Source organism: Parambassis ranga, chromosome 24 (genome assembly GCF_900634625.1).
Source record: "Parambassis ranga chromosome 24, fParRan2.1, whole genome shotgun sequence".
Lineage (NCBI taxonomy): Eukaryota > Metazoa > Chordata > Actinopteri > Ambassidae > Parambassis > Parambassis ranga.
Window position 1 is genome coordinate 15,515,311 of NC_041043.1, and position 27,748 is coordinate 15,543,058.

At 46.3% G+C, this 27,748-nt stretch overlaps 1 protein-coding gene, 1 long non-coding RNA gene, 1 other non-coding gene and 1 pseudogene across 3 annotated transcripts in view; 3 read left to right on the top strand and 1 right to left on the bottom strand.

Moving 5' to 3' along the window:
• Positions 1–27,748, top strand: part of ift172 (intraflagellar transport 172) — a 60,082-nt gene that overhangs the window by 13,775 nt on the left and 18,559 nt on the right. Inside the window, exons 8-18 of the mRNA XM_028397762.1 lie at positions 19,851–20,065; positions 20,160–20,283; positions 20,370–20,465; positions 20,872–21,033; positions 21,121–21,174; positions 21,255–21,358; positions 21,748–21,833; positions 22,084–22,196; positions 24,158–24,325; positions 25,481–25,617; positions 26,138–26,245. Of these exons, the coding sequence (XP_028253563.1) occupies positions 19,851–20,065; positions 20,160–20,283; positions 20,370–20,465; positions 20,872–21,033; positions 21,121–21,174; positions 21,255–21,358; positions 21,748–21,833; positions 22,084–22,196; positions 24,158–24,325; positions 25,481–25,617; positions 26,138–26,245 (1,367 nt within the window). The remainder of the gene's footprint in view (positions 1–19,850; positions 20,066–20,159; positions 20,284–20,369; positions 20,466–20,871; positions 21,034–21,120; positions 21,175–21,254; positions 21,359–21,747; positions 21,834–22,083; positions 22,197–24,157; positions 24,326–25,480; positions 25,618–26,137; positions 26,246–27,748) is intronic.
• LOC114428950 (CAD protein-like) lies at positions 1,847–16,838 on the bottom strand (annotated as a pseudogene).
• Positions 17,754–17,825, top strand: trnaa-ugc (transfer RNA alanine (anticodon UGC)). Its single transcript has one exon. It is a non-coding gene; the product is annotated as a tRNA-Ala (tRNA).
• Positions 19,220–19,533, top strand: LOC114428951 (uncharacterized). The gene is made up of 3 exons (XR_003669622.1): positions 19,220–19,234; positions 19,310–19,375; positions 19,523–19,533. It is a non-coding gene; the product is annotated as an uncharacterized LOC114428951 (long non-coding RNA).

Below are 27,748 nucleotides of genomic sequence, written 5' to 3' on the forward strand. Positions count from 1 at the left end.
GTACAACTGTTGGCTGCCACCGCCCTCCAAATGTACATTTCTGCTAAAGAAACCGCTGTTTACACCTAAAGTGGATTCATGTCTGAATCGAACTTAAGTTATTTTTTAATATTTTATGTAAAATAATAATAAACGACAATGGCGTCAATCTTTAAAGTAGCGTATTTTTGAATGGGCTTTGGCGTACGTGACCGTAACAGCTACCCTACATGGTTAGCTAACCTTATGCTAGCTAATTTTGGGAACGACCGAAACGCCTTACCGTGCGCAATCTGAACACTGTATATCTCGTCGTAAGGTTAGCTGGATCATAGAGGCATCCGGTCCGAAGTCTTAACTCCCAGTTAACGGGTCAGAAGCACGGTCTCCGTGTGGCAGAGAAGTGACAGCCCCCCCCCGCTGCTGCTGCTGCTGCCGCCGGGTTCGCTCCTCCGTGCGAGTCTGGCTCCTCCTTCCAGGAAATGAGCGCTGATACTTTCAAGGTTTCAACTAAAATCCGCCTCTCGCGAAAAAAATAGCAGCTAATTATAACGTAATAATCTCATTTAAGACAAAATCATATTCACATGCGCGTCACTTAAATAATACAGATGAACCAAAGCGCGTTTAGAGGAAGGGAGTCACAGTTTACATTCACCCTTTGTTGTCCGTGAACGTCTCATTAGCTCCAGCTCAGGTCATGAGCCCTGTTATGCTTATGTAATGTGACGTGTTATAACTGCGTTATAACTTTGATATACACTTATTACAACTCTGTGAGTCATTCGGCCAGTTTAGGTGTAGTTTAGTTTTTTCCAGACAGTTCGTGAATGTAACAGTGAACCTTATTTATATATATTGATTATGATGTGCAAATGTATTGATCTGTCTTTTGCCCGTCCTATTGTTGGATTAATAGATTATATTATTATTATTATATTATTATTTTGTCTGATTTTAAATTAACACAAAGTTAGATTAAAGAATTTTCCAGAACTTTTTATCTGTCATGGAGACTCACTTTCTAGAATCAAAGAAAGAGGAATTGATTATTAAAAGCACAATTTCTTAAAAAAACAAAACATTAATAACCGCATAATATTTTAAACTAATGTCTTTATCTGTGTACCAATATTTTAATGGTACATTAATATTTTTAGGACATTAAATTCATCTGACGCCCGGTTGAACTCAGCATTTGTAAACAAAAATGAACAATTAATTAACTGATGTGGACATTTTTGCTTCTATGCGGCGCTACATGTTTAATATAATGATAATAATGTGTTGTCTAGCAACAGACTGTGGTCAAAAAACTGTGGAAATAAGGGAGTTTGTACATTAGATGTCTTGTTACTTTATGCGATAAATATTTAAAACGTCAACTCCATAATTGGAAAACAATGTCTTTATTATTATTTATTTCTCCACATTTACCAGTACCTATCCGACATTAGTTCCATTTTTATATATATATATAAAAAAAGGGTTAATTGTATCTAAACTAGTCCAGAGTAAGAATCACTGACAGTTACACATAATACCCCTAAACCATGTTTGTGCGTTTCAACGTTCGGTTAGTGCTACACAGAGAAGACAGTAGTGCCATTATTATTGTACAGCCTGAAGAATGTATGCAGTAATTTTAAGAGAATACAGTTTGTCTCCCTTTTAAACATCCTGACTGGTCCCTTTAAAGTTACAACACTGATTTATCAAAAAAAACCTCCACCTCCCTTTTTGTTTGGGGGGAGCCTCCTCTGCTCCGAACAATACAAATACTGACCTCTGATAACCATCTCAAATGTAAAAGGTCCACATAACAGCCGGTTAAGAAGCCGTTCATGTGTTAACGGTGTAACAACTACAGGAAATGTTCAGCTGAGATGTAACTGAAAAGAAAAACAAGTGTTGCAGCAGTGATTTCATCTGTTTAAACTCTAGACTAGGAATGATTCCAGGAGAGAACAGGCAGGAACCTGCATCTAACACTCATTCTATCACTGCCACAGGGATCTATCGGCTGAGCACGGTGGCCAGCAGAGCCATTCGAATGTACATGCCGTTCTCCGCCTGGCGGAAATACGCTGCCCTCGGATCCGTGTCCACCTCCGCACTGGCAGAAAAACACAAAAGGTAAGTAAAGGATTAGTTCACCTAATACAGTACACAAGGTCCGTAGGTCCGGCACCTGGAGCAGGTTAGTTCGACACTGAACAGTGACGTGCTAGTTTACATCGGACTATTTTGACAGCAGTTACGGAGCCACGCTGACACGTCCAAATGACCCAGATCTCCTAGAACAAAGATGTGTTTGCTCACAGTCCAACAAAAGAAATCAGTCACTGTGAGGCTAAAAACAGGCCGAGGCTGATTTTCAAAGGTCGCTCTGAGCTGAACTTTTCACAGAACCTCCTCTGCACACTTTACATTCTCTCAGCCACTGTATTTATAATGAAAACATATGTAACACATGTTAGAAACAGGCACAAGACACACATGGCCTTTCCTCCGTAGCTTTAATGTAAACCGTCTGTACCTGATTTCATTGACTCTGGGCAGCGGGTGCATCACCACCATCTTCTTTTTGGCGACAGTCATGATGTGAGGATGAGGATGAACTGCCCAAAACACTGGAGGCAAAATAGTTAAAGATTTGTGGAAGAAGATCAATAAAAGACGCAGCATTTAATAAGGAAATACAACACAGCTACAATAAAATAATGAAACATCTGGGAACTCACCGCCTTGTACTCCTCCTCAGATGCAAACCTCTCCTTCTGGATCCTGGTCATGTAAAGGACGTCCGTTTCAGGCAGAGCCTCCTCGATGCTGTCAAACTCCTCCTGCAAAAGACGCAATCAGAGTTAGTGTTGTGCGCCGAGTTCTAGTTTGTGAACACTGCATCTTGCTGTGTGTAACTTTTCTTTAGTCCCCACCTGTTTGATGCCCTTTGAGGCCACATAGCTGATGATCTCTGCAGGCATGTGCAGGTTTTTGGGGGCCACGTAGCGCAGGGTGATGCGGTACTGGGTCAGCAGTTTGGCGAGGGAATGCACTGTGCGGCCATGTTTGAGATCTCCGACCATCGTTATCTGATGTGAAAGACGATCATTATAATGAGTTCCTGTACGTAGCTTCTGAAATTAAGCTGCAGTCTGTCACTCACTGTCATGCCGTTGACTGTCCCCAGCTCCTCTCTGATGGTGAAGACATCCAGCAAGGCCTGGGTCGGATGCTCCCCCACGCCGTCTCCTGCGTTTATGACTGGTTTACGGCAATGACGTGATGCACTCTATGCACCAGAGAGAGAGAGTCAGACAAAGACCACACTGAAGCTGATCACGAATCATGTGCAGAGGGGGGGGGGGGGGGTCACCAGCTACATCAAACTCACCTCCACAGCGCCTGGCGTTGGGTGACGGAGCACCAGGACATCAGCGTAGCAGCTCATGGTCTGGACGGAGTCGGCCAGCGATTCGCCTTTCTGTGAGGATGAGGTGGACTCGCAGAAGTGGACCACAGAGCCACCCAGACGCTGCATGGCTGCCGCAAAGGAGCTGCTGGTACGAGTGCTGACCTCGTAGAACATGGACGCCATCACCTTACCCTGGAGAGGAATGCACACAAATGGCATGTTGTTTCCAGCATATTTACAGCCTGCCTGCAGTCTACTGTAACACAAAGCGCTTCGGGAATACCTTCAGGATTTCGAGGCTTCGCTCCTTCTGCACCATCAAACGCAAAGTGTGAGCAACGTTGAAAAGATGAGAGATCTGAAAAAAGACAACATGTGCCGTTAGCTTAAATGGACATTATATCCACACCTTTGTGTCATCTTGTGTGCTTATGTACCTGCTCCTTGCTGAACTGCCTGACAGACAGGATGTGCTGGCCCACCAGAGGGTGCAGCATAGGCTGTCTGAAAGTGTGTCACCTGTCCTGGTGGCAATTGACCCGGCCCAGACTGTGGGGAAAGCAGTCTGGACAGAGGCGGAGGGTGGCTGTAACCGTCACCGGCGTTGGCTGGTGGGAGCATGACCATCTCTGCAGAGAAAACAGGGACACCATAAACCAAATATTTCTACCAATACAGGAAGTGATACAAGAAGAAGAAGAAAAAGAGGAAGCAGAAGTAGGAGAATTGAATGCCTCAAAGCATTGTGGGAGTTGTAGTACCTGGTGGTAGTCCAGGATCAGATGAGCGGTGGATGCGGGGCGGCAGCAGGTAGCGGCTCTCTCCAGCAGAGCGTCGCGGGCTGGGAGCTCGGGTTCGGACCTGGCCGTCACAGGGGGAGGTCAGCCGCGGATGTTCGGGAGTCTGAGAGGACAGAAAAAACATCCACACGTGAAACCAAAGCTGCACAAACCCTCAGCTGTTCTGTAGTAGTCTTTCAATCGTAGTACCGTTGGGATTTCTTTAACAGGTTCAGGAGGGTGAACTGAAGCAGCGGGCCATGTCTTCACATCTTCACCATAACCTGGAGGAACCAGCACCTGCAGACAGATGTGTGCGATGACAAATCTTCCCCCAAATAGTAATACTAATAAAACTAAGATGAGTGAATGCTGACCTGGCCGTCGATGTAGGCCACCTCTCCTCGCAGGACCACGCGGCGGACTTTCCCCTTCATCTTCATTCCTTGGAAGGGGGTCCATTTGGACTTTGTGAACTGCATGGCCTGAGGGATGACCCACTCCTGCTCCAGGTCAACCTGGAAGCGACAGATGAGTAGTTAAAACAAAATGATTCATCAGGACAGTGACTCTGTGATCTTCAATAATGCAGTTGTGTCTGTACCTCCACGTAGGTGTTCTCCTGGACAGGCAGGTTGAAGATCCTGCGTGGATTGTCGTACAGACGTTTGACAATATCATCCAGAGTCAGGCGTCCATCGCTGAGAGCAGTCAGCAGCAGCGGGAGCATGGTTTCCAGGCCGGGGTAACCAGGAGGAGGGCGCTCACTGTTCTTCTCCTCCACAGAGTGAGGAGCTGACGGAAGAAGAACAGATTTAATTCAGAGCTAAACGGCAGCTGCTTTGTGTTCAGTAAATGAAACTTCGCTGACCGTGGTCTGTGGCAAAACAGTCGATGATGTCCAGGTTTTCCCAGAGGGCCTCCATGTCCTCGCGGCTTCCCAGCATGGGTCGAACCTGCGCCCGTCCACTGCCGATGTCTGACAGATTTTCCTCGCACAGGAACAGGTGATGCGGCGCCACCTCGCAGGTGACCTGGATGCCCTTCTGCTTGGCAGCTCGGATTATCAGGATCTGAGGAAGAAAACACAGCAGGCGAAGCACAAACTAGCACCGGCTTTTTTTCCCTTATAGACGCTGAATTTCCAGGTCCTTACCTCCTCCTTCTTGGCCACGTGACAGATGTGGACAGGCCGCTGGTAGAGCTGAGCCACCATAAGGATCGCAGCCACCGTCTGCTTCTCAGCATGAGCCACAATGGGCAAATGTTTGGGCCACTTCTCAAAGTGCTTTGACAGAATCAGACAAAGATCGGTCAGAGAACTTTCAATGACAACAACACACTGGCCTTATTTTTCCAATTGACTTTTATGTTAGTGCTGTTTTTAGGTGAGCCAATCATCGCGCGAGAAAGTTGAGTTTCTGCCTATGATGAATTGTCATTTTAGGAATACCCAAAGTATTCCAAGCATTCAGTTTTTAAGCATTTGCTTCAGTTGGCCTACCTCCATCCACAGAGAGACATTGTCCATCTTGAGGGTGGAGTAGGTGTCGTTCAGATACATCTTCAGACCAGCTGCCTGACTGGCAATAGAAGGCAGGACGGCGGCATTGTCTGAAGCAGCGCCCACATACAGGGCGTAGTCACAGCGGCAGCCTGCTTTGGCCAGCTGAACAGAACACAGGATTACTTATGAGCTCACATTAATATAATACATGTAGAACAAAATAAAAGCAGCAGTAATTTATGGATATACCTTCTGTACCAGTGCCAGAGTACTGGTGTCTGTGACGGGGGGGCAGTGTTCGGCATCGCACACACCAGGGTGACTCCTCCTGCCAGAGCAGCTGTGCCAGAGGAGAAGTCCTCCTTATGGGTTGCACCGGGCTCCCGCAGGTGAACATGGACATCGATCAGACCTGAGATTTGAACCAGAAAGACAGATTAGACCCAGGACAGCAGGTTTTCAGGCATTCTGCGAGGTCTGTCTGTAGGTGAAGTTCAAACTATTTTATCTGCAGCTGTAAAATATCGAACACACACTGGAGAACACAAACGGTCTGAAAAGAACAGCAGAGCTGCGGCAGTGACTCACCGGGCAGACGGACCAGAGTCTGGGACGTCATGCTGTCGATGTGAGTCTTCACTGGTGGACTCCTTCCAATCTGACGGAGAGCCTGCAAACAAGTCGCATCACATGACACCTGCTCCTGTGCAGCTGTTTACAGATGTCACGCCCTGTTTGAGTCCTCTTACCTGGACGAAGAGCTTGGTGCACTTGATGTCAATGATAAGCGGCACCGAGTAGTCGATGGCCATGCGTCTGGTCCTGTAGCCTTTGGTGACGAAGGAAGAAAGCCGCCGACCGCCACTGTTCCTCATGGAGAGATTGATGACCAGGTCGAAGTGGTTGTCCGCCAAGTAGTTCATGATGCTGCGCTGCTTCTCTTTGGTGGGACAGTCGCTGTCCTCCTCCTCCTCCTCTTCAAACGGCCAATCGACTGCAGTCACCTGGACGGAGGGCGGAGTCTTTAACTTTAAAAACTGGTGACTAACGGCGTTCCTTATGGCACCATCCTGTGTCCACTCTTTGTATTTTATTTAGCTCCTACCTCTAGACCATGGCTGTGTTCGAAATCACTCACTCACTCCCCATATGGGGAGGTCAATGTAGGGCACCATAGAGTGAACTCGTTGTGAAAGCATTTTCGGACATTTCAGACACTACCTCTGTGATTTTCTGTCATCGTTAATGACATCATTGCTGTCGCAAATTAAACGAGCCGATCTCTGCCGGCTGAACAATCTCTGTTATATATATCTCTTAGTTATAATTTGTGCCTTTATAGTCTAATGAAGCCAGTTTTATGGCAAAACGACACAACCGGTCATGCTACATTCTTTAAAACATCATTATATTTGTAAGTCAGGTGACGTAACGTCCGTTCCAGTTCTCTTCGCTGGTCTGCACAATGCATGATGGGACATATTGCTAAAAGTAGTGACCATCGGATGGAAACTACTTTTCATGATGCATTGTGGGATACATTGAGGGCCCTATATGGGGTCTATAATTTCTCAATAAGATTTCGGACAGCACTACACACCCTATATAGTGATTAGGGAGTGATTTCGAACACAGTCCATATCTTCAGGAAAGTAAATAAAACATAAGGCGCACTTTTACCTTGACACCGTGTTCTGTGTAGAAGTCAGCCGTACCCAGACTGGCATACAGGTCGTATCCCAGGGACTCCAGAGCCTTCACGGTAGGCAGCAGTTCGCTCTTGTTCTACATGAAATCAAATAAATAAATGATTGATTTTAAATTATTTTTAACCCTAAACTAAAAAAAAATAATGTATTTTTTTTAGCATTTGAATTTAAATATTCTCTTAATTAATTATTGATTTGAGCCGTTACTGTTTTTTTTTTATCATGGCATTACATTTTTTGTTGGGAATTTCCTGGTTTATTTGATTAGAAATTATTTTGTGTACTTTTCATCAGGCACACGTTGTCACATGAGAGACTTATTGGGGTAAAATCTGCAGTTTTGTTTCCACATCACCGAGCAGCCACACAGCCACAAAAAAAAACATCTGTTTAACACAACCCAAGACTGAGAATGTTCTGATGTGACCACGTTCCACTAAAATGCATAATTCTAACTGCCAGCTGGAGCTCAGATCAGCTGAGCACATCTGTTAAACTCATCAGTGCGTCTCTGCTTTAATGTCTCGCTCTCGCCTGTGTGTACCTTGTAGCTGCCGATGGAGAGGAGGATGTTGTTCTTGGGGATCTTGAAGCCCGTGGAGAGCATGGCTTTGAGGTAAGCTTCGTATCGGTTCTCTCCAAAACAGGCCACTTCTCCGGTGCTGGTCATCTCCACCCCGAGCACCACATCGGCTCCGGCCAGCCGAGAGAAGGAGAACTGAGGGACCTAAAGATGCGTGGTTGATTTTAGTATATATACATACATGTGACAGAGTTTTTTGGTTTGAGTCTGACTGCTTACCTTGACTCCCACAATCCCTTTCCCTCTCATTAGGCCCACAGGCTCCACCTCCTCTCCCATGATGGCCTGAGTTGCCAAGGCAACAAGGTCCACTCCAAGCGTCTTGGATACAAACGGGAAGGAGCGGGAAACTCGGACGTTGCACTCGATCACCTTCAGCTGGTCATCCTGGCAGAACAAGAACGTCACATTTCACTCAGTCCTTCATTTTCACACATGAAACGTCCGTCTATCATCGGGGAGTTCGTTTCTCACCTTTGCGATCAGCTGCAGGTTGAAGGGTCCAGTGACCTGCAGCTCCTGACCGATGGCATGAACAATCATCTTGATCCTCTCTATAGTTTTCTGATTGAGATCCTGAGGTGGCGTCACAAGGGTGGCGTCACCAGAGTGCACTCCAGCATTCTCCACGTGTTCAGACACCGCGATGGCGATGACTACTCCGTCACATGCCACAGCATCCACGTCAATCTCCTGAAGTAAAATGCAAGAAAAGACACACCGTGATACATTCTACCCCGTCTTATACGAGTTTGTCAGTTAGGTTTTGCTTGCCTTGGCCTCCTGTATGAATTTAGAGATGACCACAGGGTGTTCCTTGGACACGGCGACAGCATTACTGAGGTATTTCTCGAGGTCGCTGTCGCTGTAAGCAACATTCATGGCTGCTCCACTGAGTACGTAAGAGGGACGAACCAGGCTGGGGTACCCAACCGTCTGACAAAACTTCACAGCAGACTGGAAACAAAAGGAGGACGTGTGAGTATCGAACGGTAGTTTAATATTCTGGTTGTTATATTAGCATTAAAAACACTCTGTACCTCTGTTTCAGAGAGCTCCTTCCACTGCGGCTGGCTGATGCCGATGGTGTCCAGCATTCTCGAGAACTTGAAGCGATTCTCGGCGGTGTCGATGAACTCGGGTGAGGTTCCCAATATGCGACACTGGGCGGTGCAGCGCCATGGCGATGTTGTTGGGCAGCTGGCCTCCCATAGAGAGGATGACTCCCTCGGGGTTCTCCCTCTCGTAGATATCCATCACCACCTGACATCAATCATCAATCATACAATTACATTTAAATCACCGTGTCTTCAGATATGATTTCTGGTAAAGCTTCTGATTTTGTTTGTTGCAAGAAAAACAAACATTTTACCTCAAATGAAATCTCATCAAAGTAGAGACGGTCACACATGTCGTAGTCTGTGCTGACTGTCTCAGGGTTGTAGTTCACCATGATGGTCTTAAAGCCCATCTGCAAATAATGTCATACACATTTGGTTATTTAAAAAAAAAAAAATCACAGACGGGAAGATCTATTGATCCGATATAAGCGTAAATATAGTGATATTATATATAAGTTTATTATCTTTCAGTATAGTCCTCTGTGTTCAGCTATTGGTAACACCTGTGTAAAGGTAAATTAATCCAAAAGTAAACATTCAAACTGTACCTTCCTGAGTTCCATGATGCACCCAACCGCGCACCAATCAAACTCCACGCTGCTGCCGATGCGGTACACGCCCGAGCCGATCACCATGACGTGCTGGTCACTGAAGCCCAGGTCGTTCTCGGTGCCGTGGTAGGTCAGGTACAGGTAGTTTGTGTGTGCGGGCCATTCGGCTGCCACTGTGTCGATCTGCTTCACCACCGGAAGGATGGACCAATCACGGCGCAGCTTTCTGACCGCCAGCTCAGTGCTGTAAAAAGGGGGCAAAGTAACAATGAAATACACTGTGTGTGTGTGTGGTTCTTGAATAAGAGTCTGTCATTGTGCCCTCTGGTCGGGTTCAACCTTCCAACCCACCTCTGTACAGCCAGGGCGATCTGCTTGTCTGAGAAGCCCAGCTGCTTGGCCTTGAGCATCACCTCTGGAGGCATGGTGCTCTCGTCCTGCATGGATAAAGTCAGTGAGACGAAGCGTCCCTAACTGCCCCTTGTTTTTTCGTGTTAGTTTTCGCCTCATCACCCGTACCTGGTTGTACGTCTCCAGCAGTCGCTCGTGGTCAGCGATGTTCTTCATCTTGTGTAAGAACCAGCGGTCGATTTTGGTGAGCTCGTACAGCTGGTCCACGGTGTAGCCGGCTCTGAGCGCCGCTGCCAGCACAAAGATGCGTTTATCTGTGGGAGTCTGCAACTCCTGGAGAGAAGAGAAGAGAAGAGAGGGACAACGGTGTCATTAAAAAGTGACCCGGGCTCAGAGGAACATCAGCACCACCTACTGGTCTAATTTAAATACGTCTTCTTACACCGTCAAGGTTTTTTTAGGCCATTTCTGCTTCAAGCTTGTTCCTTTGTACTTTAAAATGTTTGAACAAGCTCATTTATGTTGCAATTCAATCATATTCCTGCATTTTCTTGCAAACTAATTTAATCACAGATGTCAGAATGTGGAGTTACCAGGCTATTTGTGCAAGCTGATATGTCAATAACTTCCAAGCTGAAAGTCAGGTCCTTTAATGCCGACCTATTGGAGCAGGAGATGTTTGCAAGATTGAAGATGTGGGAAAGGCAGAAAAAGCTAAAAAGCTAAAAAGCAGACCCTCTCTGAGACGGGCTTGATGGTGTGGTCAAAGCCGACGCAGTTCTCATCCACCATCCTCAGAGCTTTCTGGAAGGCTTCCTCAAAGCTGCGGCCAATAGCCATCACCTCACCTGTGAGAGGGGGGGGGGCAAAAACATCACAACCCTTGGCTTAGTATGATGTGAAGTAATTAGCTCTGAGGATACTCAGGACCAAAACATGTTTCCCTCTTACCAACACTCTTCAACCCTGAGGACTGAGGTCCCAGCGAGGCACCTTCACCACACAGTAGTCCAAACTGGGCTCGAAGTTTGCAGTTGTAGAGTTGGTGACAGAGTTTCTAGAAAAAAATAAACTGATGAACTGAATGAACTTGATCGCATTGTTTACACCTGCACATTTAAGGACCTGCATAACAGTTCTGAACAGTCAAATGAAAGACGTACTTTAACAGCGGCAGAGGGATCCCCAGACCAAGTTTAGCTGCTACGTAGGCTAGAGGGTAACCGGTCGCTTTGCTGGCCAGGGCAGAGCTCCGTGACAGACGTGCGTTCACCTCGATGATGTAGTACTGACAAATATCCAGACACACAAGTTACAACACTCAGACTGTCTCGGGTAAACTTTATATTTCAAAGGTTCTGTTTTTGCTTGTACCTGGTCAGATTCAGGGTTCAGAGCGTACTGGATGTTACATTCTCCCACGATGCCGAGATGCCGGATGACTTTGATGGCGGTGTTCCTCAGCATGTTGTACTCGTGGTCGTTAAGTGTCTGACTGGGCGCCACCACAATGGATTCCCCAGTGTGGATGCCCAGCGGGTCGATATTCTCCATGTTACACACCTGAACAAGCAGACCCTCCAAATCAACTGGAGCCTTTCACTGATGCTTTAATAGAGTGTGTTTTGTGCGTTACTCACAGTGACACAGTTGTCATAGGCGTCCCGGACCACCTCGTACTCGATCTCCTTCCAGCCTTTCAGGGATTTGTCCACCAGAACCTGGGAGGTGTGCGCGAAGGCCGATGTCACCAGGGTGGTCAGCTCCTCTCGGTTATTGGCAAAGCCGGAGCCCAACCCGCCCAGAGCGAACGCTGAGCGTACCAGGACGGGGTAGCCCAGACGCTCAGCAGCCGCCACGGCCTACAAAAAAAAAAACAGATAAACGTCAAAACCAGAATGACAAAAAAAAGTTCTGATGAGAGGCACCTCACCTGCTCCACTGACAGGGCTGCTTCACTGGGAGCAACGTGTTCATTGATTTCCTCCATTTTCTCCACAAAGATCTTCCGGTCCTCCGTCATCTCAATGGAGGCAACCGGAGTCCCCAGGACCTTGACGTGGTACTTCTCCAGAACGCCCAGCTTGGTCAGCTCCACGCCACAATTCAGAGCCGTCTGACCGCCAAACGTCAGCAGAACACCGTCCGGGCGCTCATTTTTTATCACCTGGAAATACAAGCCAGGAACTTTTGGGGTCAATAAACAGATTACACCAAAAACGCTGCTATCTTTTATCTCATCAGTAGAACAGAGAGAATCCATACCTGAGTGACATACTCTGGTGTTATCGGTAGAAAGTAGACTTTGTCAGCAAGACCTTTGGAGGTCTGGACAGTGGCAATGTTTGGGTTGATCAACACAGTCTGGATATTCTCCTCCTTCAGAGCCTTAATGGCCTGAAAACAAAAAAAAAAACAAACCATGTTAGCAGGACACACAGAAACTGAATATAACTCATACAAAATGTGTTTTGTTCCACAGACCTGTGAGCCTGAGTAGTCAAACTCTCCTGCCTGGCCGATGGACAGTCCTCCAGAGCCCAGGATGAGGACTTTCCTGGGCCTCACAACCTCTTCAGGCTTCATGGAACCAGGAAAGGTGAGGTGGTCCATCAGACACTGTTTCACTGGAAACACATTTTTCAATTTAAATAAATGAACGTCACGTCACACAGAACACACGCGACGGGTAATAAAATCCAAACGCTTCTGTTAAAATTACCAGATTTTGCAGAGTTGCCTTCTTTGTGGTTTCTCACAGTGTTGAGAAAAACATCGAACAGGCTGACCAGGTCTGTTGGTCCGGCCATGTGCTCAGGGTGGAACTGAACACTGAGGACAAAAAAAAAAAAATTTTTTCACTGAAGAGGTTTGAATTCACATCACGTGTGTGCAGGTGGCAGAGAAGTGTTACCTGAACAAAGGTTTGGTGTTGTGCACGATGCCCTCGTTGGTGTGGTCATTAGCGTTGGTGAAGAGCACGTCCCAGTCTTTAGGCAGGGTGTCAGGGTCGACGGCGAAGCCGTGATTCTGACTGGTGATGAAGCAGCGGTCTGTTCCATTATGGATGCACGGCTGGTTGTGGCCACGGTTACCATACCTGAGAAACGGACAGAAGGATGAAGTCCTGTGAATTTGGAAGCATGGGAGCCATGTTTGACACGATGCCCTTTGACTTAGAGGAAGAAATGTGAGTGTTTCAGTTGAAGAAAGGCTGATTTATCTGTAAACCCAAGCGGTTTCTTTAAAGGTAGGGTAGGAGATTTTGAAAACTCAGTGAGAGTCAGCCAGATTTGGAAAGTAAACACACGCCCCTTTCTCTCGGAGCTCACCCCGAAGCCACGCCTCCCAATCACATGGACGCGCATCACCTGAAGACAGGCTGCGGTCTGTGACTTCGGCCATCATGCACGTACCTCTCTGGTGCACAGAGCAGGAAGAGAGTGACAACCAGCCAATACTCCACGCAGGGTCCACCCGGAGGATTGGCTGATGTTTTTAGTAGGGATGTCCCGATCCGATCACGTGATCGGAAATCGGGTCCGATTATGTGATTTCAGACTCGATCGGAATCGGACATTACCTCCCGATCAGGACTCGGATATATATTTATCAGGGCTGTCAAAGTTAACGCCTTCTGTGCAGGGTGGCTCTGCGTCTTGTAGTGTAGGGGTATGACAGCTGCTTTTGGCGCGAGAGGTCCTGGGTTCGAGACTTCGATGCTGCGTGTGGCCACACACACGCGCGTTTTGCTGCAATGAGTGCCTTTATAGAGAGTCCTGAAAGTATCGGATCGGGACTCGGTATCGGCAGATACTCAAAATCAAATGACTCAGACTCGGACTCGAGGGCAAAAAAACCTGATCGGGACATCCCTAGTTTTTAGTGTTTTATAGCTTCCACAGATGATTCATATTCTTCGTTTTAATGCGAAACTGCCGAACTAATCGGTTGCTATCGGATTGTAAAGAGAAGTTACACTAATTTAACAAAAAGTGCATCAGACTGAAATCTGCTACCCGACCTTTAATGATGGGTTTTATAAAACGTAAACAAGCCTCAGTGAAGCTTTAAACTTTCTTTCCGGGTGGACAAACGTACACCTGTAGTTTACTGTCCTGTTTGCAATCTGCCTTTGAGATATCGGCAACATTCCAGCGTCCTGAAACAATGAGCATGTGCTGCCCGTCCTGACCTTCATTCACACCCTGCAGCAGATAAGGCTGCCATCGCTGGAGCGTCTCTCACCAGTGTGTTTATTTAGCCTGTTTCATAACACAGCTGAACAAGACTCCAGCACCCATCCAGGACGGGCCAGACTGCTGAGAACAGCAAAAGTCTGCATAGAAACACAAGTCTTGTGTTTCTAGACAGCATTGAGGGGGTTTGAATAAGATTCACAGACTGGGGTCACTGAGGGCACATGTCTCCCTTTTGTCTGTTCCAAGGGCTGCATGCCATGCAGGACTCTCCAACTTAAAGCCAATCTGATGGACCGCCTGCTCCTTTTCAAAGGGTTAAAACAATAACAAGTCGCTTTAGTGCCGTTTGAAAACATTATACAAAAGGTATTAAAGAAGGGACTGACTTCATCTTGTAGGTTTTTGCTCCGATGACCAAAGAGAGCAGCTGGTGGCCCAGGCAGATGCCAAACACAGGCTTTGGGTGATCCACACAGACCACCTTTCTCACATTGTCGATGGTGGCCCGACAGAACTGTGGATCGCCGGGACCGTTACTGATGAACAAGCCATCAAAATCTGGAGAAAATGATGAGATATAAGTGTCTTTGTCCACATGTTGAAGCAAAAACAAACACAGCCTGTAAGGTTCTGGTGTGTGTGTGTGAGACTGACCGGCGGTGTCCAGCGGGTGATCCCAGGGTACGACTGTGACGCAGGCTCCTCTCTGAACCAGGCACCGGATCTGATTGTTTTTGATCCCGCAGTCCAGGACTGTGATCCTCAAGCTTCCGCTGGGGTTGAACACTCGTGGCTCCTGGAGACAAAACGGAAATAACCGGAATGCTGACAGGCGAAAAAACAATATAATTCGGTAATAATGGCTGCGTGAGTTACCTTCATGGAGACCTCCTGGACAAGGTTTCTCTGGTCCGGGTTATCAAAGGGAACGCTGTCCTCAAGAGTCCCGTCCACAACGAGCTTACCCAGCATGGTGCCCTTCTCTCTGATCTTTTTGGTCAGGCAGCGGGTGTCCACCCCTGGAGTAAGCAGAGGTGGTTTTGGCTAAACTGATCATCTTATACTCATACATAAAGTCCTGTACCTCTGTGGAAACAGCACAATGATAGCTAGAAGTACAGAGAACTCAAACATGTTTGATGCAGCATAACACAGTTATAAAGATTAACTAAAGGTGAGGATTCTCTGACCCTGTAGTCCAGGAACGCCTTGTTCCTTGAGCCACTGGTCCAGAGACTTGACTGAACTCCAGTGACTGGGGCTCTCCGACAGCTCTCCGATGATCAGAGCTGCAGCGTGGATCTTGGACGACTCGAACCACTGAGACACAAAACAAACAAAATACACAAACCTAAACATCTGACACTCTGATGTGTGCAAATCTCATATATAAACTCACTGTAGAACTCACCCTGCTCAGTCCAAACTCTCCGTCTTCATCCTTTGGAACACCGTAGTTGCCCACCAGTGGGTAAGTGAGGGTGAGCAGCTGGCAGCGGTAGGATGGGTCAGTAAGAGCCTCGGGGTATCCCACCATGCCCGTCTGAAACACTGAGCACATGAGATGGTGTCAATGCACTAAAACTACAAACACCTTTATTATTCACACACCCTGTAAATACACACATAACACAGCACAGGTCTGTGTGGACAGGATGTCAGGGACTACCACTTCCTGTTGCCAACACGCTTTTGATCTTGATCTTGCTCTTGGGCACATGCAGATGACTCACACAGTGAAATTTGGCCTTTTTTATAATCAGTATTGCCTAATCCAATAATGCAGCGTGGCCACATTACAACACAGTGTGACAGTGTGCGCCCCTTGGCGCAACTCTGACGCATTTTTCTGCCAAAAAAAAAAAAATAAACCAACAACAGGTAGATCCTGATATCTGAGTGGATGGATGAAGTGTGCGTGGGGTTCACATGAGGACGCGAACTGACGCGTGGTGCAGGGCGCATGCGGAGAAGTCGTGTTGACTTCCTGCACCTCCTCACACTAATTTCAGTGTTTGGCAACAAATCCCCAACAAAGTGGGTTAGGTGATCAAAGTTTGTAGTTCTGAACCTTTTGTTCGGACACGTGACGTCATCAACTACAAAATACTACACGGAAAAACTTCAGTTACACACACACACACACACACACAGGTGGGTTTTGTAGACGCTAACTAAAAGTTAGCTAACACTTTTTAAAAAATGATTTACCAACTTCTCCCGACACCGACACGTTTGCCCCAAAAAGGCGGCCTCTGAACCTCGTCCCGTCCTCCAGGATCAGCGTTGCCATCTTTGACATGTTTTGGGCTGATACCGGCAGCTGGATAACTGATGGATTGTTTCTGAAGCAGGGATGAATGATTCCGCTCCACGTGAAGCTCACGCCGCGCAGAGGAGCAGGAGATGCCGCCGAGGAGTCTCAGCAATAAACTGAAAGAAAGCACCGATGGACACCCGAGGTGTTCCCGCCGAACAGAGACGACGTCCTGATGAATCCGGTGTGAGTCTGGAAACAATAACAACAACGAAGGTGGCTGTAGTTGGATGATTTTCGGGGTGGTAAGGACGGGATGAAGTGTGCGAAGTGTTCCACACGCGCCGCCAGCAGCGTGGAAGTCGGCCCGGAGCGTGGACCGTGAAGTTTGACGGAATAATGGCGGGCACTTCCGCTTTGGGATTTCAAAATAAAATACAAAGCGGCGCCGTACTAGCACAAGATGTAATGAGCTGTGCTGTTTCACCTGGCTGTGACAATGTACAACAAACGACAAACTACACGACTCAGACTGGAAAGAAAAACCCGTAAAATACAGCCAGTATATCTGTAAGGAAGTTTTATTTTGAAGTTAGAATTTGTGTATTTCCGGCACAAGCGGACACTTTCTGCGTTTGATGCAAAGTGCGTCACCGTGTTAGATGACGAACCTGCAGCAGAGCGCAGCAGCTGGAAACCTCTGCAGCCAGCAGGACGCTGATTGACAAATATCTACACAGTCGCTGACCAGATAAAAGTTGATTTTTGCTCATGACCCCCACACTGCTGTTGTTTTTTTGCCACATCTGATCGCTATTTTAGCAAACAAAATATTTTCATTAAAATACAGTTTGTGCTGTATTTATTCTGTCAAAGTTGAGTAAACTACAGAAGCCAGTGAAAGTGCCTCCTTCAAGGACACTTTAACAACAGCTTTTATTCTAATGCATGAGGATGGAGGCTGATGATGAGTGTTGTGACCTTAAAGCAATGATATTATCATAATGTATACACACGTGCTCTTACTTAAAGCTCTTTACATGTTATGATAAGACATGTTTATCAAGTGACCAATCAGAGATCGATGTGCTCTGTTTATCGATACCTGTACGCACAGTGTATTTTTCTTCTTTTTAAAAAAAAAAAAAACATAAATAGAGATTATTCCCTGGAATCTTTCTTGTCGTTCTTTTTGATTTCATAAATGTTTTAACGCAAATTATTCGTGAGGTTTATGACAACATAAAATTCAATACAACATATGAATACAGTAATTTTGGTGACGGAAACACAGAAGGGGATGTAGCTCAGTGGTAGAGCGCATGCTTTGCATGTATGAGGCCCCGGGTTCAATCCCCGGCATCTCCACTCTTTTATTTTTTTTATTTTTTTTCTTCTGTTGCGGTATTTGTGTAAATCCTACAACGTTCAGCTACTAATATTGTGATCATTTACTAAATAAAAATGTTCAAATGTTTTAGTAGTGTTGCATTTATGCCTCATATTTGTGCACATCACTTACAAAAACTCACGGTTAGGCTAACTTTGGACACACAAAGGAGATAAAAAGAACTTTTCGGATTTTACACACATGTATCCCACATATTATCTGATTCTTGTTCTTATTTTAGGCTTATATAAATATACTAAAACAAACCAAGCAGAGAAAACACTGACACAATTTGAAAATTCCCACAGTGTTAAAACGTAAACCATGGACCGTGAACGCACCGCCCAACTGGTAACTAAGGAGATCACGGATGTGTTTACTACGAGACGTCATCCCCGCTAGCTGCTAGCTTGGAATTAGTCAACGAAACGACTAAAATATAAACATTAATCCGATGTTGATAACACCATTACCCGCAGGAGCTTTTTGAAGACGTGAAAAATGCAGCTCAAGTATCTTAAGACACTTTTAACCCCCCAGGTACGTTCAAATTAGCTGACAAGCTAACGTTAGCTTGAATGTATGTTAAACATTAAGATAGTGTAGCTTCATTTGTATTATATCTAATAACGTGTCTTTAAAGCAGCAACGAAACGCGAATATTGTGTCATTATTTTGGAATTAGACCCATGTTTGTAAGATGTATTTAATGTAATTAATAGTTACAGATTTATGCAGTTGCATCACTTTACTTGCTAGCAACTACTGTAGGCTATGTTATTGTAATGAATAAAGCGATGCTAACACGCCCACACTACGTTTTTGTGGTCGAGCAGTCTCGAAATTGTTTCATTTGTCCTGGAGTATTTGATTCGGAACAGTCACTGAGATGTGATGTGTTTTCTCTGCCCTTACAGGAGGGTGCTGCCAAAGTGACGTGCATGGCCTGGGCCCCGAACAACTCCAAGTTTGCCGTGTGCACAGTTGACAGAGTGGTGCTGCTGTATGATGAGCAGGGAGAGAGGAGGGACAAGTTCTCCACCAAACCCATAGACTCCAAGGTGAGGCCAGGATCAAACGATCCACCCACTGCTACCACAGTGTTGATGATGTTGTGTCTGTTAACATCCAGCATGTTGAATTGTTGTTGTTTTTTTTATCAGTATGGAAAACAGAGTTATGTCGTCAATGACATGGTCTTCTCACCGGACTCCACCAAAATCGCCATCGGCCAGTCTGCATATCATCTTTGTCTACAGAATCGGGGAGGACTGGTAATCTCAACCTAGATTTCAACAGACTGGTGCATTCAAGTGACATTAGGTAACATATTTCTGTATGTTTTAGGGGGGACAAGAAAGCCATTTGCAACAAGTTTGTTCAGACGGTGAGTAAACATGACGTGGGTTTGAGCATCAGGCGGTGGTTCATGCAGCAGTCTGATTGTGTTGTTTCCGTGCAGAGTGCGGTGACATGCCTGCTTTGGCCTTCAGAGCACGCCGTTGTTTATGGTTTAGCCGATGGAAAGGTAAGTCTGCAGCCGCAGAGCCTCATCAGAGACCCCCACGATATTATTATCATTCATAAATTATTGTCGGTAGAAGCATCAGACGAGCAAACATGTAGCGGTGTTAGTGTAACAGCCGATTTCCTCATTCGCCGCCTTGTTGTCCAGGTTCGCCTCGCCAACCTCAGACCCACAAATCTTCAACCATCTATGCTACAGAGTCCTATGTTGTCTCACTGGCATCCAAGTAAATCCAAGTTCACCATGTTTATTATCTACAGTACGTCCGTGCTGCATCAGCAGTGAACTCTTGTTGTCTGTGTCAGTGTTTCGGGTTAAAGGCATCCTGTCTGGACCACCCAACGGGACAGTTGTGCGTTACTTCTTCGATGATGAAGGTTCAGGGGAGTCCCAGGTAGGCTCAGATTATTAATTAGTGTTGTTCAGATTATATTTTTTTTGATGTATGTCTCTAATGCACACACGTGTGTCACAGGGTAAGCTATTGATGCACCCCTGCACCCCTTACGCTCTGGCCTGGGGTGCAAACAGCATCATGGTGGGTGGCTGCGACAAGAAGCTGGTGGCCTACACCCGAGAGGGTCACATCCTCCAGACCTTCGACTACAGCCGTGACCAGACGGAGAAGGAGTTCACAGCGGCCGCCACCAGCCCCAGTGGGCAGTCGGTGGTGTTCGGCAGTTTTGACCGGTCAGTGTGTGTGTGTGTGTGTGGTGTCACCGTGTGAAGCAAACAGACAGATTATCGGTGTCGAACTCAAACAGGGACTCTTTGTGCTGTCCAGGCTGCGGGTGTTTAACTGGGCCCCGAGGAGAGGTGTGTGGGACGAAGCCAAACCCAAAGAGATCGAGAACGTCTACACCATCACCAGCCTGGCCTGGAAGAAAGACGGATCTCGCCTCTGTGCTGTAAATACGCCACCTGTCTGTCACGTTACTTTAATCCACAGCGTGGACTCAGCATCTTCTTCTGCTCGCTCTGTGTGTCCTGACAGGGAACGCTGTGCGGAGGAGTGGAGCTGTTTGACTGCTGCCTGCGAAGATCCATCTACAAGAGCAAGTTTGAGATGACGTACGTCGGCCTGAGCCAAGTGGGTACCTACAGGAAACACCACAAGCAGTGTTTGTACTTTCACTTGCCGCTGTGAGAGATGTGGTTCTGATTTCAGTTAGTTTTCATGATTAATGAAGGCACAGCAGCAACTGTTGCTTTGGAAACCAGGGGGTTTGTGGAGCCTACTACTCTGTTGTCTGATTGTCCGATTGATTAATGACTTAAATGCACCAGAAAAGGCGTTTATGGTAGTTGATAACACTCCAAAAAAGAACACAGAACTCTCTAACAAATTAAAAAACGACTGATTAGAAATCAAACCAAGGACTTTCTGATTCTAACAGCATCTTCAGGTAATCCAAGAATGACGTGCTGATGAGATCAGGGGATTATTTCCAGGCTCTGATGAGTGAGACCTTGTTCATTTTTGACGTCTCTTCCAGGTGATAGTGAGGAACCTCTCCACAGGAAGTCGTGTGGTTCTCAAGTCCTACAACGGCTACGAGATCGAAGAGGTGAAGATCATGGGGAAAGATCGCTACCTGGTGGCTCACACCGCCGAAACACTTCTGCTGGGAGACCTGCTGACAAACAAGCTAAGCGAGGTAGAATTCAAATTAAAAATCGATGATGTAATACCGAGGTTTATTCCTTAGATACCTGGACTGAGTGTTTTTTGCGTCCTCCCTCAGGTGCCGTGGCCCGGCTCGGGCGGAAACGAGAAGTTCTTCTTTGAAAATGAAACGGTAGGTTTGTTTTTTTTGTGTCAGCGCCCGCTCTCCTCTCTCCTCAGTGTTCATGCTCTCATGACTTCTGATGTCGGCAGGTGTGCATGATTTTTAACGCCGGGGAGCTCAGCCTGGTGGAGTACAGCAACAACGAGATTCTGGGATCGGTCCGGACTGAATTCATGAATCCACACCTCATCAGGTAGAAAAAAAACTACTTCTACTTCTATTATAAGTCACATAAATGGTGTGTTCCATCTTTGTCCACTAGATGGCTGTATTGAGTTTTGAAGAAATCCCACAAACTGTCAGCCTAACCCGGCCAGTCAGCAAACTTTCACAGTAATGTATTCAGACCTGTCAGCAGTGTCAGGACTGACAGATGCTCTGCTGCTCGCCTCCGGCGGTGACGCCACTGTCACATGATGACATCATGGCCAGGTGTATCCTGGGAGTTCAAGTATGAGAAGCAACAGCTGAAGACAGTGCCGGGCTGAGGCTGGGTTTAATGCTTTAATACAGGTCGAAACATGTTGCACTGACATGTGTCTGTGTGTGTGTCTGTGTGTGTGTGTCTGTATGTGTGTCCAGTGTCCGACTGAATGAGAGGAAGCAGAGGGGAGTTGAAGACAACAAGAAGCTTGCTTACCTGATTGACATGAAGACCATTGCTATAGGTGAGGATGTGTTTGTGTCTGTGAGGACCACACTCAGTGCCCCGTCCCCAGTCCCTAATTAAAACACTGTATCAGCCCCCCACATGTCAACGCTTCCCTGCAGCAGGCGCGTCTTTAACTTAGAGAAACTGCTCCGAGACAGAATTACTGTCTAGAGTTTGATCCTGAATAAACAGCCATTTTTAGCTCAGCTCCTGCCGTCTGACTGCTGCTCAGATAACTTGTCCCCTCCTCCTCCTCCCCTTCTCAGTGGACTTGGCCAGAGGCTACAATCTGGGAACCATCAGCCACGACTCCAAGATTGACTGGCTGGAGCTCAATGAAACCGGACGCAAACTGCTGTTCAGGGACAAGAAGCTGCGGGTAAGAGAAACCTCGGCACCCTGAGGGGTGGAGGGAGAAAGGCAGACATGATGATGATGATGATTGGTAAAGTAGAAAGTTCTGGCCTTGGTTGGGGCTCATCTGCAGTTATGGCCACGTCCATCAGGCGGAACATGCCCCATGGCACCGGGTGGAAACATGGTGATGGAAAGTCAGGATAAATATGGCTGCCTCATGCCTCCGGGAAGCTGAAAGCTATGGATTTTCATTATGTGTCTATACGTATCAACATTTTCTTACCCTTCAAACTTTAAAATGAAGGATGTACGATAAAGTGCAGGAGTCCACCTTTTGTACTGGCAGCCCCTCACCTTCTTGTGATGGTGATCCCAGCTACACTATGTGGCCAAAAGTGTGTGGACAGCCAGTCACCTGTGTGTGTGTGTGTGTGTGTGCTGGAACAATGATCAATGAATGAAAGTTTGGAGCTGTTAGTCTGGAAACAGGAACATGTTCAGGACATTTTCCACCAAATCTCACAAGACATTGATTGATGAACCACGGACAGTCGATCAGTAACACACACAGAAAGATCAGAAAATGGGCAAAAAGGCAAACCAGGGTGTTTTTGTCCGTCAAATCCGTCAAAAACAAAGACAGAGAATTAGAAATAACATTATTTTGAGCCTGATTTTTGTCCTTATCCACCAGCAGCTGAGTTTGCTTTAGTGGAGAAACATTAATTTCACTCACACACTTCATTGAAACGTGTCAGCGTTCCTTCAGCGGTACGCTGGGAGCTCTGTGTGCGGGCTGAGAGTGGCAGGCAGCTGCTGTCAGGTGTTGCCCTGGGGTAATGAAAGAGTTTGATGTTTGAGCCTCGGGGCAAAGACAAGGAGAACTCTGGTAATTGGGAATGCTTCAACTTTTTGCTGCAGACTGACTTCCTGTGACCCAAAAATGACGTGAGCGCAGTGAACTTTAGTGGATGATGTGAAAGTTTGACACTTATTAGAACCAGAAGAGACACGAAGTATTAACTTGACTTATTTACTTTTAACACAATACTTTGAATCAGCTTTTCTGCAGGACTGATGACACAATGGATTCTTGAATTTAATACACAGTATTGATAGTGTGGGAGAACGTGCAAGGTGTTTTCATACCAGTATAAACCATAAAACAGACCCCTCTTTCATGTGGACCCATCGACAGGCTGCTCGTCCTCGTCGGCCGGTCGAGTTCCAGGGTGAAACTATAGACAGAGCATTATTAAAACTGGTGGGAAGATATGAAGGCAGCTGATCACAGCAGCAGGAGGTCCCTCACACACGTTAAGTGCTGCGGGAGCCGCTGTAACTTATACCCCGTTCACACTGGGGAAAAAATGTGGCTTAAGCAGGATTCGGCCGCATCCAGATCAATCCAGATGTGTTTTTTTCCGAGTGTGAACACCTCGAATCCGGCTGTATCCAGTTTGAATTTGATTTTACTTCTGGGTTGGCTCAAATGTGGCTCAGGTGTGAACCCAAATGTGGCGAGCGACATGCTACTTCCGGTTAGCGATGTGCTTCTTCTTCGGTTCACGGGGCGCGACACGGGACAAAAAAAAACGCACGACGAATGCGCACACGCGGTCCTACCGCGGCCTGAGCGGACTCTGTATATTACAAGGCGCCACCTAGTGGTTTGGAGGACAGCAAACACGCTGGATGAAGCCGGATTGAGTGCGGACACAAGTGTGTGCTAGCCAGATTTGAAAATAGGTCTGAACGCATCCAGCTTAAAGGCTGTCTGGACTCAATCCTACTCTAGCTGGAATGACTTTCTCCAGTGTGAACGGGGGAGGAATCCAGATCCATTTATGACCCTTTTCAGTGTGAATATAAAGTTACAATCCAGTGTAATCTCTCTTGTGCTGTAATAATGGAAGCTGAACTGGCGTCGTCCAACCTGTGTATCCGATAAGAGCGTCCCTCTCTTATCTCACCCTTCCTCAGCTCCATCTGTACGACATCGAGTCCGCCGCGAAGACCACTGTGCTGTGTTTCTGCTCCTACGTCCAGTGGGTGCCTGGCAGCGATGTGGTGGTCGCCCAGAACCGGGGAAACCTCTGCATCTGGTACAGTATCGACAGCCCAGAGACCGTCACCATGTTCCCCATCAAGGTGAGGCATCTTATCTCTGAGCATCATGACATCATGAGGGTCATCATGTCAGATGTGAGGGATCACATGGACAGACTGCATCTTCTACTGGCTGATTAGGTTTTCTTATATTGATTTTATATGAAAAAAAATGCAGCATGTCCCTTTAAATATTCACAAAACTGCACTGAATCTTATAAACTGGTCAGTATGACTGAATGTGATGGACATGGACACTCTGATTTTCTCATTATAATGTAATCCAGGCAGAGCAGCAGCACGTGTGCATTGAGCAGATAAAATAAATCATTTCATCTTTTCAGTTAGTTCTAGAGAGCTAATAGTTAGTGGTCAGTATGGAGAACTTACACAGGTCTTTGTTTGCAGTGCAACACAGTTACACAAACATTTAAAAAAGTGGTTTTGTATTATTTATTTTACACAATCAAAAAAGCTCCATGTACTATAGATATTGAATTATTTGCAGTTTTACAGTCTCTACAGTTCAGGGCCTGTATTCACAAAGATTCTTCAAAGCGCTAAGAGTTTCCCTTAGTGGTGAGATTCTAAGAACATTCTTAGAATTATGATGTTTTCTAAGAATTTTCAAAGGGTGTGTGTTTACTTTCCAAATCTGGCTGACTCTCACTGAGTTTTCAAAATGTCCTACACTACCTTTAAGGTAGTGTAGGACTTAAGAGTGGAGAGGAGGACTTAAGAGTTCCTTGAACAGGCGGAACATGACGGAGCGAAAACGTTCTCCAAACGAGACATATGAATGACGCTGAACTCACAAAACGCTACAGATTAGAAGGAGCAGGAATAATGTTTGTGGTTATGAATATGAAGACTACAAATCTTAGTAAGGACTCTTATCTTAAAATTTATCTTAATAATTGGATCCAATCAATGCTAATTATACATAATGAACATATTCTTATGTTTTTCTGTCAACCAATCACAACCTTTAGTCCGCTCCTTCCTCTGAGTCGCTCTGAGAATGTTCTTAAATCACTTTTAAGCTAGGAGTCCGTACTAAGATTATTTAGGCTAACATAAGAGGGAATTCTAAGGATCTTTGTGAATACGGCCCCCGTGTCCCACCCCTCGTCTGATGGTTAAACAGGTGCTCCACAGGTTTGTGTTGATGCACTGTACGACCTCCTTCTTTGTCAGGGAGACATCGTGGACATAGAGCGAGGTGATGGGAGGACAGACGTGATAGTGACCGAGGGCGTCAACAACGTGTCCTACACGCTGGACGAAGGCCCCATTGAGTTCGGCACCGCTGTGGATGACGGAGACTACAACAGGTAAAAAGGAAACGAACGTTGAAAATGATGCATGTGAGGAAACGTTTCTGGGTCAGAGCGCGGTGACAGCAGGGCGGGCAGAACGGGCCAGATGTCCTTTTATCCAGCAGCTTCCTCCAGCTCTTCTGGAGTATTTCCTCAGCTCTCCCAGGCCAGCTGGGGGATAGAAGTCAGCGGTGTGTAAACTCCCCTCAAATCATGCTCTTGTGAGGCCTCCACATCAGATGGAGTAAACAGTCATAACTCAGCTCTTACTGTGGAGGGGCAGCCACTCAAGGCGGGCTTTAAAAGGAAACGTTCAGGTTTCTTAAACGTATTAAAAAATATATAATGTACTATTCTTTCTCTAGTGAGGACAGTTAGTTAAGAACAGACTCCTGTTGTGTCTTTCTTCAGTATTTGTGTGTTTGTCTGCTACATGAAATACTGTATGATGTATCAGGCCACCCGGCTCAGCTCTGTGGGTGTGTGTCTGTGTGTGTGTGTGTGTCTGCGTGTGTGTCTGTGTGTGTGTTTATAGAGCCACAGAATTCCTTGAGACTGTGGAGACATCACCAGAGACTGAGGCCATGTGGAAGACACTCAGCAAGCTGGCTTTAGAGGCTCGGCAGCTGCACATCGCAGAAAGGTCAGCAACACACAGACACACACACACACAGACAGACACACAGACACACACACACACAGACCACACACACACACACACACAGACACACAGACACACACACAGACACAGACAGACACCACACACACACACAGACACAGACAGACACACACCGACACACACACACCACACTCCACACACACAGACACAGACAGACACACAGACACAGACAGACACACCACACACAGACACACACACACACAGACACACACACAGACACAGACAGACACACACCGACACACACACACCACACTCCACACACAGACACACACACACACACACACACACACACACACACACACACACACACCACAGACACACACACGCACACACACAGACACACACACAGACACACACACAGACACACACAGACACACACACACAGACACAGACACACACACACACACACAGACACACCACAGACACACACACACCACAGACACACACACACACACACAGACACAGACACACACACACAGACACACACACACATACACACAGACACACAGACACACACACACACACAGACACACACACACACAGACACACACACACATACACACAGACACACACAGCCCTTTCAAACGAATGTTCTTGTCTCTGAACTAATTACATTCTGTATCGGTCTTCATTGTAACTGAGACTTATCTTTGAGACTGGAGAGAAAAGGGAGGCAACAAGGGCACCTTCATCACAGGGAATAAAGACACACACACACACACACACACACACACCTACCTGACATGATTCCTACACACCATGGAAAAGTGTCATGTTTTAGGATAAGTGTGAAGAAGAGAGTGTAGTTTTTTCAGACTGTAACAGCTGCTCTGTTTTCTAAAATATAAAATTCACAAGGTTGTGTTGTGTTGTGTAACAGGGCACACACAGATGACTCAGCTGTTCACACATACAGTGATCGACCTTGTGTATTGTGCAATAAGACAAGACCATAACCAACTTTCACTCGGTCCTTTAACACAGACCTACTCAGTTCCCTGCACATGTTTATCTCGGGGCTTCATCCTGAGAAGCAACATGTGACATCATGCACAGTATTTTACAGTATTTCGATGATTTAAAAACACAGCAGAGAAAATACAGCAACTTCCTCACTAAGGCCTGACCAGCTTATTGTGTTTGTCCCCACAACACAATCCGATGTATGTCCTCAAAATACAGAGTATAATAATAACACACGCTCAGCAGATGGCTCTGTCCCGGCCTGACCTCCTCCTCCTCCGACTTCATTCATCATCGGAGACAGTTTTTAATTTTCTATCGTTTTCTCTGCGTCTTTATTTCTCTGTGTTTTCAGAAACCTTTCAAATTGGAATTCTCTGTCATTAATAATGCATCTGCTGTTCGTTAGGCATTGGCTCCATTTGCATAAATCATGAAATCAGGGAAAGAAGCAGGTTTTTGTGTGTGTGTGTGGGGGGGTAATGTTAATGAGGGAGGGAAGTG